At 41.7% G+C, this 16,264-nt stretch overlaps 1 protein-coding gene across 2 annotated transcripts in view; it reads left to right on the top strand.

The window, feature by feature from the left end:
* Positions 1 to 16,264, top strand: part of NLN (neurolysin) — a 93,697-nt gene that overhangs the window by 54,516 nt on the left and 22,917 nt on the right. For both annotated transcript variants that reach the window (XM_062212126.1, XM_062212127.1), the window contains exons 7-9: positions 2,083 to 2,218; positions 5,151 to 5,517; positions 9,038 to 9,239. In XM_062212126.1, the coding sequence (XP_062068110.1) occupies positions 2,083 to 2,218; positions 5,151 to 5,517; positions 9,038 to 9,239 (705 nt within the window). The remainder of the gene's footprint in view (positions 1 to 2,082; positions 2,219 to 5,150; positions 5,518 to 9,037; positions 9,240 to 16,264) is intronic.

A 16,264-nucleotide genomic window follows, 5' to 3' on the forward strand; every position in this document is an offset into this window, starting at 1 on the left:
TTTGAAAGAGTTACAGAGAGAGCTAGAGAGAGAGAGAGAGAGAGAGAGGTCTTCCCAAATGGCCTCAACAGCTGGACCTGAGCAGATCTGAAGCCAGGAGTCAGAAACTTAGCACTTTGGGCCGTTCTCTGCTGCTTTCCCAGGCACATTATCAGGCAGCTGGATCAAAGTAGAGCAGCCGGGACTCGAACAAGTACCCATATGGAATGCTGGCGCTGCACACCAGGGTTTTAACCCGCTGCACCGCAGTGCTGGCTCCCCAGAAAAATTTATTTCTCTCCTTTTTTTCTTTTTAAAGATTTATTTTATTTATTTGAAAGTCAGAATTACACAGAGAGAGAGAGGAGAGACAGAGAGAAAGGTCTTCCATCCGATGATTCACTCCCCAATTGGCCACAATAGCCAGAGCTGTGCCGATCTGAAGCCAGAAGCCAGGAGCTTCTTCTGGGACTCCCACACGGGTGCAGGGGCCCAAGGGCTTGCGCCATCTTCTACTGCTTTCCCAGGCCATAGCAGAAGCTGGATCAGAAGTGGAGCAGCCAGGACGCAAACCGGCACCCATATGGGATGCCGGCACTTCAGGCTAGGGCGTAAACCTGGTGCACCACAGCGCCAGCCCCGTGGTTTATTTCTCTTGAAACTGGTAGTCCAGAGGTGAGTAGTCCAGAGCTGGAGGACAGCTCTACCAGCTCAGTAGGGTACTTCCAGGGTCATTGTCATCATATTCAGCTTACACCTGTCAAGGCAAGCATCTATAAAGAGAGGACCCAGAAATTTCACTAATCTCTTCATTCACATTCTAGTGTCCTATTATGTGTCACATGACCACAACTAGGACAGCTGAGAAAAGCAGTCAGATGACCATGTGTCTGGCAAAGTACTAAAGAGCAGAGAGGGAAAACACATATTGAGAGAAAACTGGCAGTGTAGAGAGGTCTGGGGAAACTGAGAAAAATAAAAAAAAAAATTCAAATTAGTTTATTTTAGGAGGAGTTATACTAGGTGCATTTCTCTTATCCATGTTTCCATTCTAGTTTTAAATTATTAATTGCTATGAACAAGTAGTTATAACAGTTTCCAGGCATTTGGCATTTTTGTAAGCATTTTACTTATATTCTTGTTCAGATCTTTATGATCACCCTGCAATGTTGCTCCTATCTTTTGGCTAGTTTGAATAATACTGCAGTAAACATGATCACACAAATCTCTCTTTGAGTCTGTTTTCAGGTCTTTTAGGTATTTATCCAGAAGTGGAATTGTAAATTGTATGGTAATTCTGTGTTCAATATTTTGAGGATCCACTGCACCATTTTTATAGCAGCTGCACTATTTTATATTCCCATCAGCAATGCACAAGGGTTTTAGTTTCTCACATTATTGCTAAAACAATCTCTTCCATTTTTAGAATAGTCTTGCAAATGACTGTGAAGTTAAAATGGAAAGTTTATGTTATGTGTATTTTACCACAATAAAAAAATCCAAAAACTTTTTAAGTATCAGTATTTGGTATAATCTTGTCAATGACAACAAATGTGAAATCACTGTTGTCCTTAAGAATATTACAGTACTATGGGGCCGGCACTGTGGCATAGCAGGTGAAGCCACCTTCTGCAGAGCCGGCATCCCATATGGGTACCAGTTCAAGTCCCGGCTGTTCCACTTCTGATCCAGCTCTCTGCTGTGGCCTGGGAAAGCAGTGGAAGATGGCCCAAGTCTTCGGGCCCTGCACCTAAGTGGGAGGCCCAGGGGAGGCACTTGGCTCCTGGCTTCATATCGGCACAGCTCCAGCCATTACAGCCATCTGGAGAGTGAACCAACGGATGGAAGACCTCTCTCTCTCTCGCTCTGCCTCTCCTTCTCTCTCTCTGTAACTCTGACTTTCAAGTAAATAAATAAATCTTTAAAAAAAAAAAAAAGAATATAACAGTATTTTAAAGTGTAGGACCTCATGATTATCTCAGAAGTAAAGTAGTTAACATAGTCTAAAAATATTTGAGTTTCATGAAACTAAAGGTGTGATAACTTCTTTTTGGTGTTTTGGGTGCCATTAGTAATTACGCTTTTTTTGTTGTTTACCACTAGGAAAACACTGTCATTCTGCAGCAGCTACTCCCACTGCGGGCCCAAGTGGCCAAACTCCTGGGCTATAGCACACATGCTGACTTCGTCCTCGAAATGAACACTGCAAAGAGCACAAGCCGAGTAACAGCCTTCCTAGGTTAGTTCTTCTTTCTTTTTCCTCCTTTTTTAGTGTTTGTTTCTTTACATCTACTTGAAAGGCCGAGCAGCAGAGAGCAAGAGAGAGAGAGAGAAAGACCTTTTGTAAAAATCAGTTGCATGATTTCCACCTCTCTTTTCCTGACTGTATTGCTGTTATTGATAGAGGGCCCCAGAACCGAAAAAGCCTTCGAAGAGATACTGTTTTCCACTCATTCCAGATCAATTTTTGATCACAATGATGTGTTAAATAGTCTGCTTAGTTCTATTATTTATACTGCATTTATGCTCATTATTTATACGGCGTTTGTAGTTTTTGCTTCCTTCTATCCTGTGTCTTGTTTGGGGTTTTTGTACTGATTTCTAATGTAAAATTTAGAATCCTAACAGAGTATTATCAGCCTATTGACTTTATTAACTGCCAGTAGGTGTTTGGTAGTTATAGCATGGGTACTTATGTATTCTTACAACATAAGCTGACAAAATGACATAAAGGAAGACATCACACATAAAAACAAAAAATTAACATTTTACACTCCAGAAACCACTTGTTAATATATTAAAGTAGTGTAAAATAATATACATCAAGACTGTTAACCAGTAACTATTCATTTTAAATCACTTTTTCATAAATCTTTTGAAACCTTGGTTTTTAGCTCCATGACATTTAGTCACTGATGCTCCATCACCCTGTCCCATCCCCCTCTCAGTCCAAGTGTCACTATTCCAACTGTCATCTTGTTCTTTCTTTTATCTTAGTGAAAATGGTTGAATAATTTAGCCATGATAAAGATGCTAATTATTATAGTAATCATCTCTGATCAGAGTTAACCAAAGGATGATTTTGTAATTTGCCTTTCTTTCTTTTTTTTTTTTTTTAAGATTTATTTATTTATTTGAAAGAGCTACACAAAGAGAGCGAGAAAGAGAGAGAGAGAAGTCTTCCCTCCTCTGGCTCACTCCCCAATTGGCCACAGTGGCTGGAGCTGTGCTGAAAGCCAGGAGCTTCCTCCAGGTCCCCATGCGGGTGCAGGGGCCCAAGGACTTGGGCCATCCTCCTGTGCTTCTCCAGGCCATTTGCAGGGAGCTGGATGGGAAATGGAGCAGCCGGGTCTCGAACCGGTGCCCATATGGGATGCGGGCACTGCAGGCAGCAGCCCACCTGCTACACCACAGCACAGGCCCCTTCACAACCCCTTTCAAACTTTATTCACCTTCAACAGTTTGTCAAGATATACAGTCTATGTTTTTTAAGATTTTATTTATTTACTTGAAAGTCAGAGTTACACAGAGAAAGAAGAAGAGGTAGAGAGATAGAGAGAGAGAGAAAGAGAAAGAGATAGAGAGAGGTCTCCCGTCTGCTGGTCCATTCCCCAGTTGGCTACAACAGCTGGAGCTGTGCCGATCCAAAGCCAGGAGCCAGGAGCTACCTCCAAGTGTCCCACATGGGTGCAGGGGCCCAAGGACCTGGGCCACTCTCCACTGCTTTCCCAGGCCACAGCAGAGAGCTGGATCAGAAGTGGGACAGCCGGGACTCAAACTGGTGCCCATATGGGATGCTGGCACTGCAGGCGGCAGTTTCACCTGCTACACCACAGCACCAGCCCCAATATATAGTCTATTACTTTGACATCCTATTATTGCTTTATTTAAGATGGAAATAATTAATAATGAATTAAATTCAACCTTTAGCCCAAAATGTATTCCACTATGTCCTCAATAGCCACACCTTGAATTGTTAATATATATGCTGGAATCATATATAACATGTAACAGGTGCTCCATAAATGACATTTATTACTATGTAATTTACTTAGTCGTTCATTAGATGTTTATGAACTAACTGCCTGATATTAGGCAGTTTGCTAAATAATAGGACTTAGGACAAAGATAGGGTTCTTTCTTCAGTGGGTTGTCAGTTGCTGGGAACAGGTATTGACATATAAGCTGATGCATGTTATACAATAGGATGGCTCAGGGACTTAACAATTAGATAGAAAGTGTTTCCTGCAATGGTGAGTGCATGTACTGAAATTTTTCCTTAGCAACTACCTGATGAACTTAATTCATTTGAAGCAGTTTTCCCTCTGATTGGAAATTGGCATATTCCCATGCACATTTTTCTCTTGCTCCCCATATTCACATGTTCTCTTCCAAGCCCAATCAAAACTGTATTGCACTGTATCCTGCGTGAGTCTCCCCCTTTGTCAGCAGTCGCTGGCCTGCTGCCTCCATCTCACACTATGGGGCTACCACCTGAGCTGCCTTGTTCCATACAGGGCCAAGCACATTTTTATCTTAACAGAATAGGAAAGACTTTCTGAAAGGTAAATACATTAGACGATAGTCATTTAACCAAATACAGTAAAGCAGTCAAAAATTGACCACAGTATGTAAATTGTGGTACCCAGAAGCTTCTCCAGCTAAAAACTAGAACTGCTGTGTCCCCATAAACCTTTTTCGTAGAGGTCAGAAACTGAGCAGCCTGTGGCTGTCAAGGGTGTTGAGCAGTTTCTGGATAATATTGACCTCAGGCTGCATCTGCGTTGTTAGCCCTGACTTTCTAACCTCACTGGAGAACTCTCATGTACAGGAGTGCAGGTTCACTGTGGCTTTGTTCCCTGAATCCTAACATTCTTGACTCAGAGTGCTGTGAGGTCAACATCCCCCATGTGGGTGCTGTGAGGAAGTTGTAGCCTGGTTTTGGTGACACTAAGAGAAACAACGGGCAAGAAGTTATAAAATAAGTCACCCTGAGGAAGAAAGCGCGTTGTCCTGATAGAGGCTGTGTTCTGGTCCTTGACTCTTTCCTCCTGATTTCTTTGTGTTAGTACCACAAGGGAGGAAGCACAGTGCTGAAGCACAGGCAGGATCTAGGAAGGTTCTTGCTCCCAAGAGCAATAGGACACTCACTTTCCCCACTTCCTTCACAGACGATTTAAGCCAGAAATTAAAACCGTTGGGAGAGGCAGAACGAGAGTTCATTTTGAGTTTGAAGAAAAAGGAATGTGAAGAGAAAGGTTTTGAGTATGACGGGAAAATCAATGCCTGGGACCTGCATTACTACATGACTCAGACAGAAGAGCTCGAGTACTCCATAGACCAGGAGTTCATCAAGGAGTACTTCCCGATTGAGGTGGTCACCGAGGGCCTGCTGAACATCTACCAGGAGTTGCTAGGACTTTCATTTGAGCAAGTGGCGGACGCTCATGTTTGGAACCCAAGTGTCACACTTTACACTGTGAAGGACAAAGCTACAGGAGAAGTATTGGGGCAGTTCTACCTGGACCTCTATCCAAGGTATTGAGAATCCCAGTGTTGGAAAGGACCTCAGGGATACAGCTCCTTCCTAGTTTAAGACTCATCTCTTCTCTATTTCCTATCTGTGACTGCTACTATATGGGATTTAAAATGTAGACTCTGAAGACAGAAATTCTGTCTGGTTTCATTACTTACTATGCAAGTGACTTAATTTTCCTGTGCCTTAGTTTCTGGACCTATATTATAGGTCCTGTACAATGGGAATAGTAAATACATTGTAGGGTTGTTGTAACGATTAAGTTGGGTAATTACACATACAACATTTAAAACACTGCCCTGCACACAGAAAGTACTAAATAAATGTCATTTATTGCCTTTGTCATCCAGTTTGTGTGCTGCATTTACTTAACTTAAAATTGATTCCCAAAAATATTTATTATTCAGATCATCTGTCTGCCAATACTCAAGTCTATGGCCACTCCCCTCAGCCTGGCTAGGAAGCAACACAGATAATAGGATTAGCACAACCTTAGTAGTTGGTCAAACTTGAGTTTGAATGCTTAAATGATAGAACCTCTTTGAAACTGTTTCTTTGTAATTTGAATATTATGATACCATTACAGGACTGTTTTGTACGTTAAAGACTATATATGCAAACTACCCAGTGCAGGCACCAGTCAGCAACAAGAATTATAAATATTATTGTCGTTCTACCATATGGTAACTATGGATGACTCTACAGTACTTCAGCAGACACCAAAGAATTTAGATCTCTTTCTCCCTAGTCTGTGTTCTAATAAAAGCTAACCAGTTGAGGGTGGCGCTTTGGTGTAGGGGGTAAAACCACTGTCTGCAGTGCCGGCATCCCCTATGAGCATTGGTTTGAGTCTCAGCTGCTCCACTTCTGATCCAGCTCTCTGCTATGGCCTGGGAAAGCAGTAGAGGATGGCCCAAGTCTTTGGGCCCCTGCACCCGCAAGGGAGACCTGGATGAAGCTCCTGCTCCTGGCTTCAGATCAGCTCAGCTCCAGCTGTTGCAGCCAACTGGGGAGTGACCCAGCAGATAAAAGACCTCTCTCTCTCTCTCTGTCTCTCTGTCTCTCTCTCTCTCTCTGCCTCTCTGTCTCTCTCTCTGTAACTTTGCCTTTCAAATTAATTAATTAATTAAAAAAAAAAAAAAACTAACCAGTTGCAATTACTAATCCATTTCACTAAACAGACCAGAGGAAATTATGGGGTCCCCTGAGTCAGTGACACACAAGTTTGTGATCCCTGACTTTGGTTACTAGAAAGGAGACTCAGTGAGTTGTCCAGTTGGTGGATAGAGATGTCTTTGAGCACCAAAGTGATTATCTCAGTACTTTATGGACTTACTTCACTAATGATATGACCTAAAAATAAACCATGTCAAATGTACATGAGTCTTTTCCTAATTAAGAAGTGTTAAGATACAGTTGTCTTTTCCTTTCAGGATTTATTTGTTTGAAAGGCAGAGTAACAGAAAGGGAGGGGGAGAAAGAGATCTTCCTTTCCCTGGTTCACTCCCCAAATGACTTCAGTGGCCAGAGCCAGACCAGGCTGAAGCCAGGAGAGTGGAACTCCACCTGATATCCCATGTTGGTACTGGGGCCAAGTACTTGAGCCGTCTTCTGCTGCTTTCCCAGGCGCATTACCAGAGAACTAGATCAGAAGTGGAGTAGACAGGACTGGAACCAGAGCTCCAACAGGGGATGCTGGCCTCACAAACAGTAGCTTAACTCACTGCACCACGGTGCCCACCACAAGCTGCATCTTCTATCCTATTTTACTTTTTTCAAAAATATTTATTCATTTATTTGAAAGTCAAAGCTACACAGAGAGAGAGAGAGAGAGAGAGAGAGAGAGAGAGAGAGAGGTCTTCCATTGGCTGGTTCACTCCCTAATTGGCCGCAACAGCCAGCCAGAACTACGCCGATCCGAAGCCAGGAGCCAGGAGCCTCCTCTGGGTCTCCCACGTGGGTGCAGGGTCCCAGGGTCTTGGGCCATCTTCTACTGCTTTCCCAGACCACAGCGGAGTGACAGATGGGAAGTGGGGTAACCAGGACACGAACTGGCGCCCATATGGGATGCCGGCACTGCAGGCGGTGGCTTTACTTGCTACACCACAGTGCAGGCCCCTATTTTACTTTTTTATTGTAATCTGTTTATTTTTTTTTTTTTTTAAGAACTGCCATATAGTTTTCCATAGTGGCTACACCATTTTACAGTCATACTAACAGTACACACAGAGTTCCAATTTTACAAATCATAGCAAATACATGTTAATTTCTAAGATTTTGTTTATGTGTTTGTTTTTTAAGATTTACTTATTCATTCATTCATTCATTCATTCGAAAGGTAGAGTTACAGAAAGAAAGAGACGGAAATATCCACTGGTTCACTCCCCAAATGGCCGTAATGGCCAGGGCTGGGCCAGGCCGAAGCCAAGTGCCAGGAGCTTCCCATGTCTGTGGCAGGGTCTCCCAGGTCTGCCATGTGTGTGGCGGGGGCCCAAGCACTTGGGCCATCTTCCATTGCTTTTCCAGGCCCTTTGCAGGGAGCTGGATGGGAAGTGGAGCTGCCGGGTCTTGAACTGGCACCCATATGGCATGCTGGCACTGCAGGCAGCGGCTTTACCCACTACACCACAGCACCGGCCTCTGCTCCACTTCCAATCCAGCTCTCTGCTGTGGCCTGGGAAAGCAGTAGAAGATGGCCCAAGTCCTGAGCCCCTGCACCTGTGGGGGAGGCCAGAAGAAGCTCCTGGCTCCTGGCTTTGGGTCAGTCCAACTCCGGCTATTGTGGCCATTTGGGGAGTGAACTAGCAGATGGAAGACTTTCTCTCTCTCTTCTTTTCACTTTACCTTTCAAATAAATAAATAAATATTTTTTAAAAAATAAGAGTAAAATAAAATAGACATTGAGCTGTATGTAAAGTGTATATCTACAGTTCTTATATCAAGATTTTTCAGCAAAAGAAACCCATTCCCCAAATGGCCGCAATGGCCAAGATTGAACCAGATGGAAGGCAGAAGCCAGGAGCTTCTGGGTCTCCCATGTGGGTGCAGGGGCCTAAGCAAACCAGTGCCCATATGGGATGCTGATGTTGCAGATAGCAGCTTTACCCACTAAGCTATGACAAGCTACTTTCTAAAAGGTGAATTATATGTTTATAAGTGCTTTCTGGAGCAGGTGTTGTGGCACAGTGGATTAAACTGCTACTTGGGATGTCTGCATCCCATAGCAGAGGGCCTGTGGTTGAGTACCTGCTCGACCTCTTCCCGTCCAGGTTGGAGCTCCTGGCTCCTGGCTTCTGCTTCTTCCAGCCCTGGCTGTTGTGACCATTTGGGGTGTGAACCAGCCAATGGAAGAATACCCCCACCCCACCCCCGTCACTCTGCGTTTCAAATAAATAAAAATAGATAAATAAACATTGATTTTAAAGTTCAAAAAAATGCTTTCTGATACCAACCCCAGCTTGATAACAGTGTTGTTGCTAGAGAAGAGTTCTCACGTCTCTCCACTGTGTTTCTGGTTCCTAGGGAAGGAAAATATAATCATGCAGCCTGCTTTGGTCTCCAGCCTGGCTGCCTGCTCCCCGATGGGAGCCGGATGCTGTCTGTGGCTGCCCTCGTCGTGAACTTCTCCCAGCCAGTGGCCGGCCGGCCCTCTCTGCTGAGGCACGATGAAGTGAGGACTTACTTCCATGAGTTTGGTCACGTCATGCATCAGATTTGTGCACAGGTAAGTCATTTTTTCGTTTTTCTTTTTATTACTGTCAGATTTCTCCCCTTAACATGTTTTTTTCCCCCAGAAGCTAAACATGTCCAAGAATTTTTTAGGCCTGCAAAAACGCAAACGTTTTCCTTATCATGTCCTATTTCACAACATATTTTCACTCAAAGACTAACCCACTGATCAAAGAGCTTCACTGAATACCGGCTTTTGACGAAGAAAATAAGGAAGGGTTACAAATACTATGCCTTTGCCTTTTAATTCCTTTCTTCTCTGTAAGAATTGGGTGTAAGCTTCACAGTTAAGCTCATCTATGATCTGTCGATCCTACTTTTTAATACTTTGTTTAGTTCAATTGTTTTCAGTCCAATCAGACTCTTCACTCTTTTTTCTTTTTTTTTTTTAAATTTTTTAAGATTTATTTATTTACTTGAAAGTTAGAGTTACACAGAGAAAGAAGGAGAGGTAGAGACAGAGAGCGAAGTCTTCCATCAGCTGTTTCACTCCCCAGATGGCCGCAATGGCCAGAGCTGGGCTGATCCGAAGCTAGGAACCAGGAGCTTCTTCCAGTTCTCTCTTGGGCCATCTTCTACTGCTTTCCCAGGCCATAGCAGAGAGCTGGATCAGAAGTGGAGCATCTGGGACTTGAACCAGTGCTCATATGGGATGCTGGCACTGCAGGCAGCAGCTTTACCCATTACACCACAGAACCAGCCCGTCCTCCTCTTTCTTTTTCTTTTTTTCCTTTTTCTAAAATATAGTTTGTGGGGCAGACATTTGGTGTAGCGGTTGAAACACCCCTTGGGATACCCATGTCCCATATTGGAGCGCCTGGGTTCAGTTGCAGGCCCTGCTCCCAGTTCTAGCTTCCTGCTAATGCACACAGTGGAAGGCAATAATTGGAGGCTGAAATATTTGGGGCCCTGCCTCCCACGTGGGAGACTCAAACTGAGTTTCTGGCTCCTGACTTCAGCTTGGCCTAGCCCCAGCTTTTTGTGGGCATTTGGGGAGTGAACCAATAGATGGAAGATCTCTCTCTCTCTCCCCCTACCCTTTCATTTAAAAAAATGAAAATAAAACTCATCCTTTCATCAAAAATGAAAATTAAAATAAAAAATAATATATTTTATAACATGTTCCTTTCCTAACCTGAAGTCAAAACAATAGATTATGTAGCATGGCCAAGCAGGGCATTTTCCAAGAAGCAGGTATATAAATATATAGTAGAGTACCTTTTCTTTATTTCTGAAAATGAAAAATACATTCATTTTAACCTTTTTAACACAGTCCATTTAACTAGGCCCAAATTATTCTATCTTGAACTATATGAACTTGCTAATATTAAACCACTATGAACATTTGACAATTTCTAGTTCAGCATTTCAACCTAATGGTTTATTTTTTTTTTAAAGATTTTATTTATTTGTTTGTTTGAGTTAAAGACATGAGAGGGAGAGACAGAGAGAAAGGTCTTCCAGCTGCTGGTTCACTCTCCAGTTGGCTGCAATGGCCAGAGCTGAGCTGATCTGAAGCCAGGAGCCGGGAGCTTCTTTCAGGTCTCCCATGCAGGCACAGGGACCCAAGCACTTGGGCCATCTTCCACCGCTTTCCCAGGCCACAGCAGAGAGCTGAATTGGAAGAGGAGCAGCCAGGACTAGAACTGGTGCCCATATGGGATTCTGGTGCCGCAGGCGGAGGTTGAACCTGCTGCACCACAGTGCCAGCCCCGACCTAATGGTTTAAAAACACTGATTGATATTAACAGAAATGGAGGTACAGTTGTCCAAATTTAAAATCTTTCTATGTGTCTTCAAAGGTAAACTTAAGGGGAAAAATAACCCTTTTATTAGAATAGTTTTAAATTTACAGAAAAGTTAAAAAGATATTACAAAGACTGGCCACGCACCCTCACTCTCTTCCTTCTACTTTTGACATCTTACCATATCACAGTACATTTGTCACAACTAAAAAGCCAATATTGGCACAGTACTCCTAATTAAACTGCCCTCTTTATTTGGATTTTACTTGTCTTTTCCCTAATGGTCTTCTACCATAGAGAATCTTTTTAAATCATTAGGATGTCCTCACCAAACTGAAAAGAAAGAAATGTTTTGTTTCAAGTGCTGACGCTTGAGCAGGGCCATGCAATAGGACATCTTGAAGCTCAGAGGGGCTGCACTTTGTGTGACCACACCTGAGTGGGGAGTGACTGCTGGAGGCTGGTGGGTGCGTCCGTCCAAGGCCGAGAGCAGCATTGCCAGTGGTGACATGCTTTTCCAAAATACTGAACCCCTCCTGGGAAACCCCCACTGACTTACACGGTAGATCCTAGTAGTGGTATTCTTGGAAATTAAAATTATATAAAAATGCTTTGTAAGAATATTTAAAATGAGGTAAATGTCTAGGTCACTGAGAGTGTTTTCATTATTTGAGTGTCCAGCAGGGCACATGAGTGATGAGCAGGATACGGATCTTTTTTGTTGTTGTCTTGACCTCTGCCAGGTCAGCCCTGGCCTCAAATGTCTCAAGAGAGCAGAGTAGCCCCTAATCATTGTCATAATCACAAATACCATCTCCTTTGTTTGCAACTGTTAAGTTATTTGAACATTTTATCTTTCCACCCTGGTAGAAAATGGGAATAAGCTAGGAATCAGTGCAGATAAATAAGTCCTGATACAGTCATTTCCACTCTCTCTCTTTAACGCAAGCAAAAGAAATCTAACAAAATAATTTAATCTTTCTCCTTCAGATCATTTTTAAGTCTATTATCACAATCACAAGCTTCCTGGCATGTTTTTTATGTGGACCTTCCATTAGTGTCCAGTCTGTGGCTGACATTTTCTTTAATTAGGGTAATTCCAATTTTCATTTTTGAAAAATATTTTTATGAGCAATTTAGAAAAGTTAATACTTTTCTTAATTTTAGGCTTACAGGACGTTACTGAGATGCCCAATATCCAGTTACGTATTTTTACATAGATAAAGACCTGGTTTTAGAACATTGAACTCTCTTTTTTTGGATCTAAGGACCTATGAAAATCTAATTTAAACTTTGGATACCCCCCATTTAAAAAAAAATGCACATACATTTATATACCCAAAATTATACATGGAATTCCAAAGGGCTCATTGCACCCCTTGAAGCCCAAACTATAATATAGCCCAAGATAAGAACTCCTAGAATATAGCAGTTTCTTCCTCATTTGGATCTTTATTAGTATTTGGTGATTTCACAAGGAAGTAATTTGATGTTTTGATCACATTTATTAAAATACTGGTGATCTTCAAATAGGGTTCTCAGTGTTCTTTTTTCAGGCACAGCCCTCTTTAAACTTTAATGTCATATGCTTACCTGGTTCTCCACAACTCTTTGTGTTGTTCTCATTATTTCTTAAATGATTTTTTTAATCTTTCAGTTAGCTACTTTAGTCCTGGAAAATACTTTCTTGGTCCTGTGACATTTTAGAGCTGTTTGACTCATGACTGAACTCTAAATATAGCGCACTCCTCAGTTTGATGTCTCCCTCTTGAAACAGTAGGCTATATTCAATTCTTAATGTTTTGCCTAACCTCATTTGTGAGCACAAAATGTGTCATTCTGATGAACAGTGTGTTCATACAATCCTTTGCTTGGTCATGTTCTCTTGAGATTATGTTTCAAAAATCTTTGTGTATATTAATCCTTACAAGATGTCCTGTCATATTTTAAGAGCATTGAAGGTATTATATTTATAACCAGTGATCACCACTTTTGTGTTCAGGAAGCAAAGATCCATATATTTGCAGCTTTATAATAATTCCAAATCCTTTTGTACTGACCTGAAATGATTGGTAGTTAACAAAAAGATGCATAAATTCTATGATCAGTAATACTTCTGCCTAATCCAAGAAATACATTGTGGATAAAATAATTGCCATACATACTCACTGGTGCTTTTAAGATTCTGCAGCTCAATGTTTGAGTCTCCACTGTGACAGTCTGCAGGTTTGATGACCACTAGGGCTCGCTTGAGCTTGTCATAGTCATATTTAAATGTGTCAGCAGGACCATCCAGTTTGCAAACAGGTAGGTGCACTGGTTCAGTATGTCTGTGATCAACATGTCTATCTGATCATGCAGGAGGTGAGTTTCACTCTTATTTTCTTGTGTTTGCAATATAGGGTAGGTAATTTTGAAGATAGCAATCAAGAGGTAGTATCTCCAGTATCTGTTCCTCTTTCATTGCTTGATTGTGGTTTGGGCTGTCCATAATCACTGGCCTTTTGAACTTCTATAGAATAGAAGAATAATGCCTCTTAACAGCCTCCATTGTGATGTCTTTGTGGGGTTGTGCGTTAGAAGCACTAGTAAGTTTTGAAGTTTAAAGAGATCATTATTTTAAGGGAGCACATCAGAACCACAACAAAGCCTTCTTAATAAAACTGAAAGGGATAGACAAACAGGAAAAATAGGTGACTTCAAATAATCTGTTAATTTAGTCAGAAGACTAATAAAGCATCTTGTCTGCTCTCTATATTAGAATGAGAATCCACTGTAAACAAATATGCCCTGTAATAGGAAGTTACCATGGTGTTATGACAAGAGCACAGGACTAAAAATCATCTGCGTGTTTGTGGGTTTGGCTGTGTGGCCTTTGGAAAGTTCTTACCTGTAGTGTTGTAGAAATTAAATATGCGAAAAGACACCTGGGCAATCACAAAGTGCCACACATATTTAAAGTACTCTTATTGCCAAGATTATGTATTATTTAGCATTTTGAGATCAATAAGTAGTACACAGCTCAGAGCTGAAAAGGAAATCAGAAGGCGTGAGGAAACAGTTTACTATTGCTTCAGGTTCAGGAGAATCTGCAAATGACTTTCAAATAAATGTCTATGGGAAGTGATGGGAAACCATCAGATTTGTATTTATTTTTCTGCTTTGTTTTGTTGATTGCTGCCTACTTAGCAATTTGATTTTTGAGGCAAGAACAGAATGAGCAGCTTAGAGTATTGGGAGAGTAGAGGATTAATTATAGAGAACTATGAGTTTATTTCTTTTCAGCATTAACACTAAAAAGTAAAGACTTGGAGAAAGCCAAGAACAAGCTTGGTCAGACAGCCAAGACCACACTTGATCAGGCAGACTGGGCAGGCTAAGAAAAAGAATGGTTGCTGGGACTTACCAAGCATATACCACATGCCAGAGACTATACACAGTGCTTTGCATTTGTTTATTTGTCTTATTCTCATGTACTCTCTACAGTAGATGAGTTTATTATTTCCCCCATTAATCTAAGACTCAGAAGGACTTGTCCATGATCGGCCAGTTGTGCCCTTATCCACTCGATTGCCTGTTCTTTGTATTCTCATTCCATGAGCTGGAGACATTTCACTGGCTCTAAGTTTGGTCCCTGAGTCTTTTTTCTTAGTAGATGGCATTGGAAGGGAGCAGTGAGGAGGGGATGAGTTTTCTAGGCCCGCTTTTCCCTCTGGGTGAGCTCTCCACTGAACTACAGGGAGGGATGAACCAGCAGCCTCGTGGCCTCTGCTGCCAGCCTGTGTTGCTGGCCCCAGCTCCGGTATGGTGCTCTAATTTGTGACTTTGCAGATGTGATTTCTTTCAGGATCTCATTTTTGTTATTTGTTTGTTTATGCACATACAAGCACATACATAACATGCTAAGTAAATGCTAAAGTTATAAATCACTGTGAATCTCTGTAATGTTTATTTCTTTTTTGTTTGTTTGTCTTATTTATTGATTTATTTGAAAGAGTTACAGAGAGTAGGAGAAACAGAAAGAGACAGAGAGAGATCTTCTGTCTGCTGGTTGGTCACTCCCCAAATGGCCACAACAGTGAGCCTGAGCCAAGCTGAAACCAAGAGCCAGGAGCTTCATCTGGGTCTCCTAAGTGGATGACAAGAGCCCAAGAACTTGGGCCATCCTCAGCTGCTTTCCCAGGCACATTAGCAGGGAGCTGGATCAGAAATGAAGTAGGCAGGACATGAATTGGCACCTGTATGGGATGCTGGCATCACAGGTGGCAGCTTAACCCACTATGCCACAATACTGGCCCCTGTTTATTTCTTTTAAAAAAATGTTTATTTTCATCTACTTGATGAAAGATCTTGATCTCTTTATCTCCCCCAACCCTCCTTCTTTCTATAATGATGCCTTTCAAATAAATAAGCCTTTAAAAAAAAAAAAAAGAATCAGAACTGTTATCTACTGCATCTGACATGTTATACTAGCAATGGTAGGATAGGGCTCAGAGGAAAAAAGTTCCCATATCTTAAATGTTTAGAGTTTAGCTTGAGGACATGAAGTAGAAAATAAAAAATTAAAGCACGATATTACCAAGTAAAATGGCAAAGTAGAATTTTAAGTACTGAAAAAGAGTAGCAAAATAAAGTTAAGCTGGGGGCTAAGAGATAAGCTCAAGCACGTTACTAAGAGAACAGATCCTAGAGCTGTGTGAGTCTGCATACAGAAGCCTCCTCCTCACAGCTTCCTTCATTTCACAAGTATTTACTGAGCATCTCTTACTTGCAGGACATGTGCTGGATTTTGGAAAGACAGTCGTAAGTAATGCACACTCCCTAACCTAAGCACTAAACTTTGAACAGCACTTTTGTTTGTTTTTATTTAAAAAAAAAAAAAAAAAAAAAGCAACTTTTTAAAGTACCACATCAGGCAGGTAGAGCTAGCTGGGGCGAGCCTGTGAACTTCATATGCAATATTCAACAATTCTCCAGAGTATTGTGTGTTATTTCCCATGTCTCTTAAATGACAGTGCTGATACTGAACTGCTGGACTCTAGGGCTGTGGTGAAGATTAGCAAGAAAGTTAACAAAGTGTTATTCATATCCTCTTTATTGCTATCATTACTTCCAGTGATCACTACATATGCAAGAAGTCAAAAGTACAACTTTCAAACCTTCTGTTTATGGCAAGGTCTAAGATGATGGCAACTTTTCTGTTTGTGTGTTTGAAGGCCTTTCACATAAACTTCTCCATCATCCCTGGATCTGAGGGTAGATCAGACAAATCAAG

Source organism: Lepus europaeus, chromosome 15 (assembly GCF_033115175.1).
Source record: "Lepus europaeus isolate LE1 chromosome 15, mLepTim1.pri, whole genome shotgun sequence".
In the NCBI taxonomy this organism is placed as follows: domain Eukaryota; kingdom Metazoa; phylum Chordata; class Mammalia; order Lagomorpha; family Leporidae; genus Lepus; species Lepus europaeus.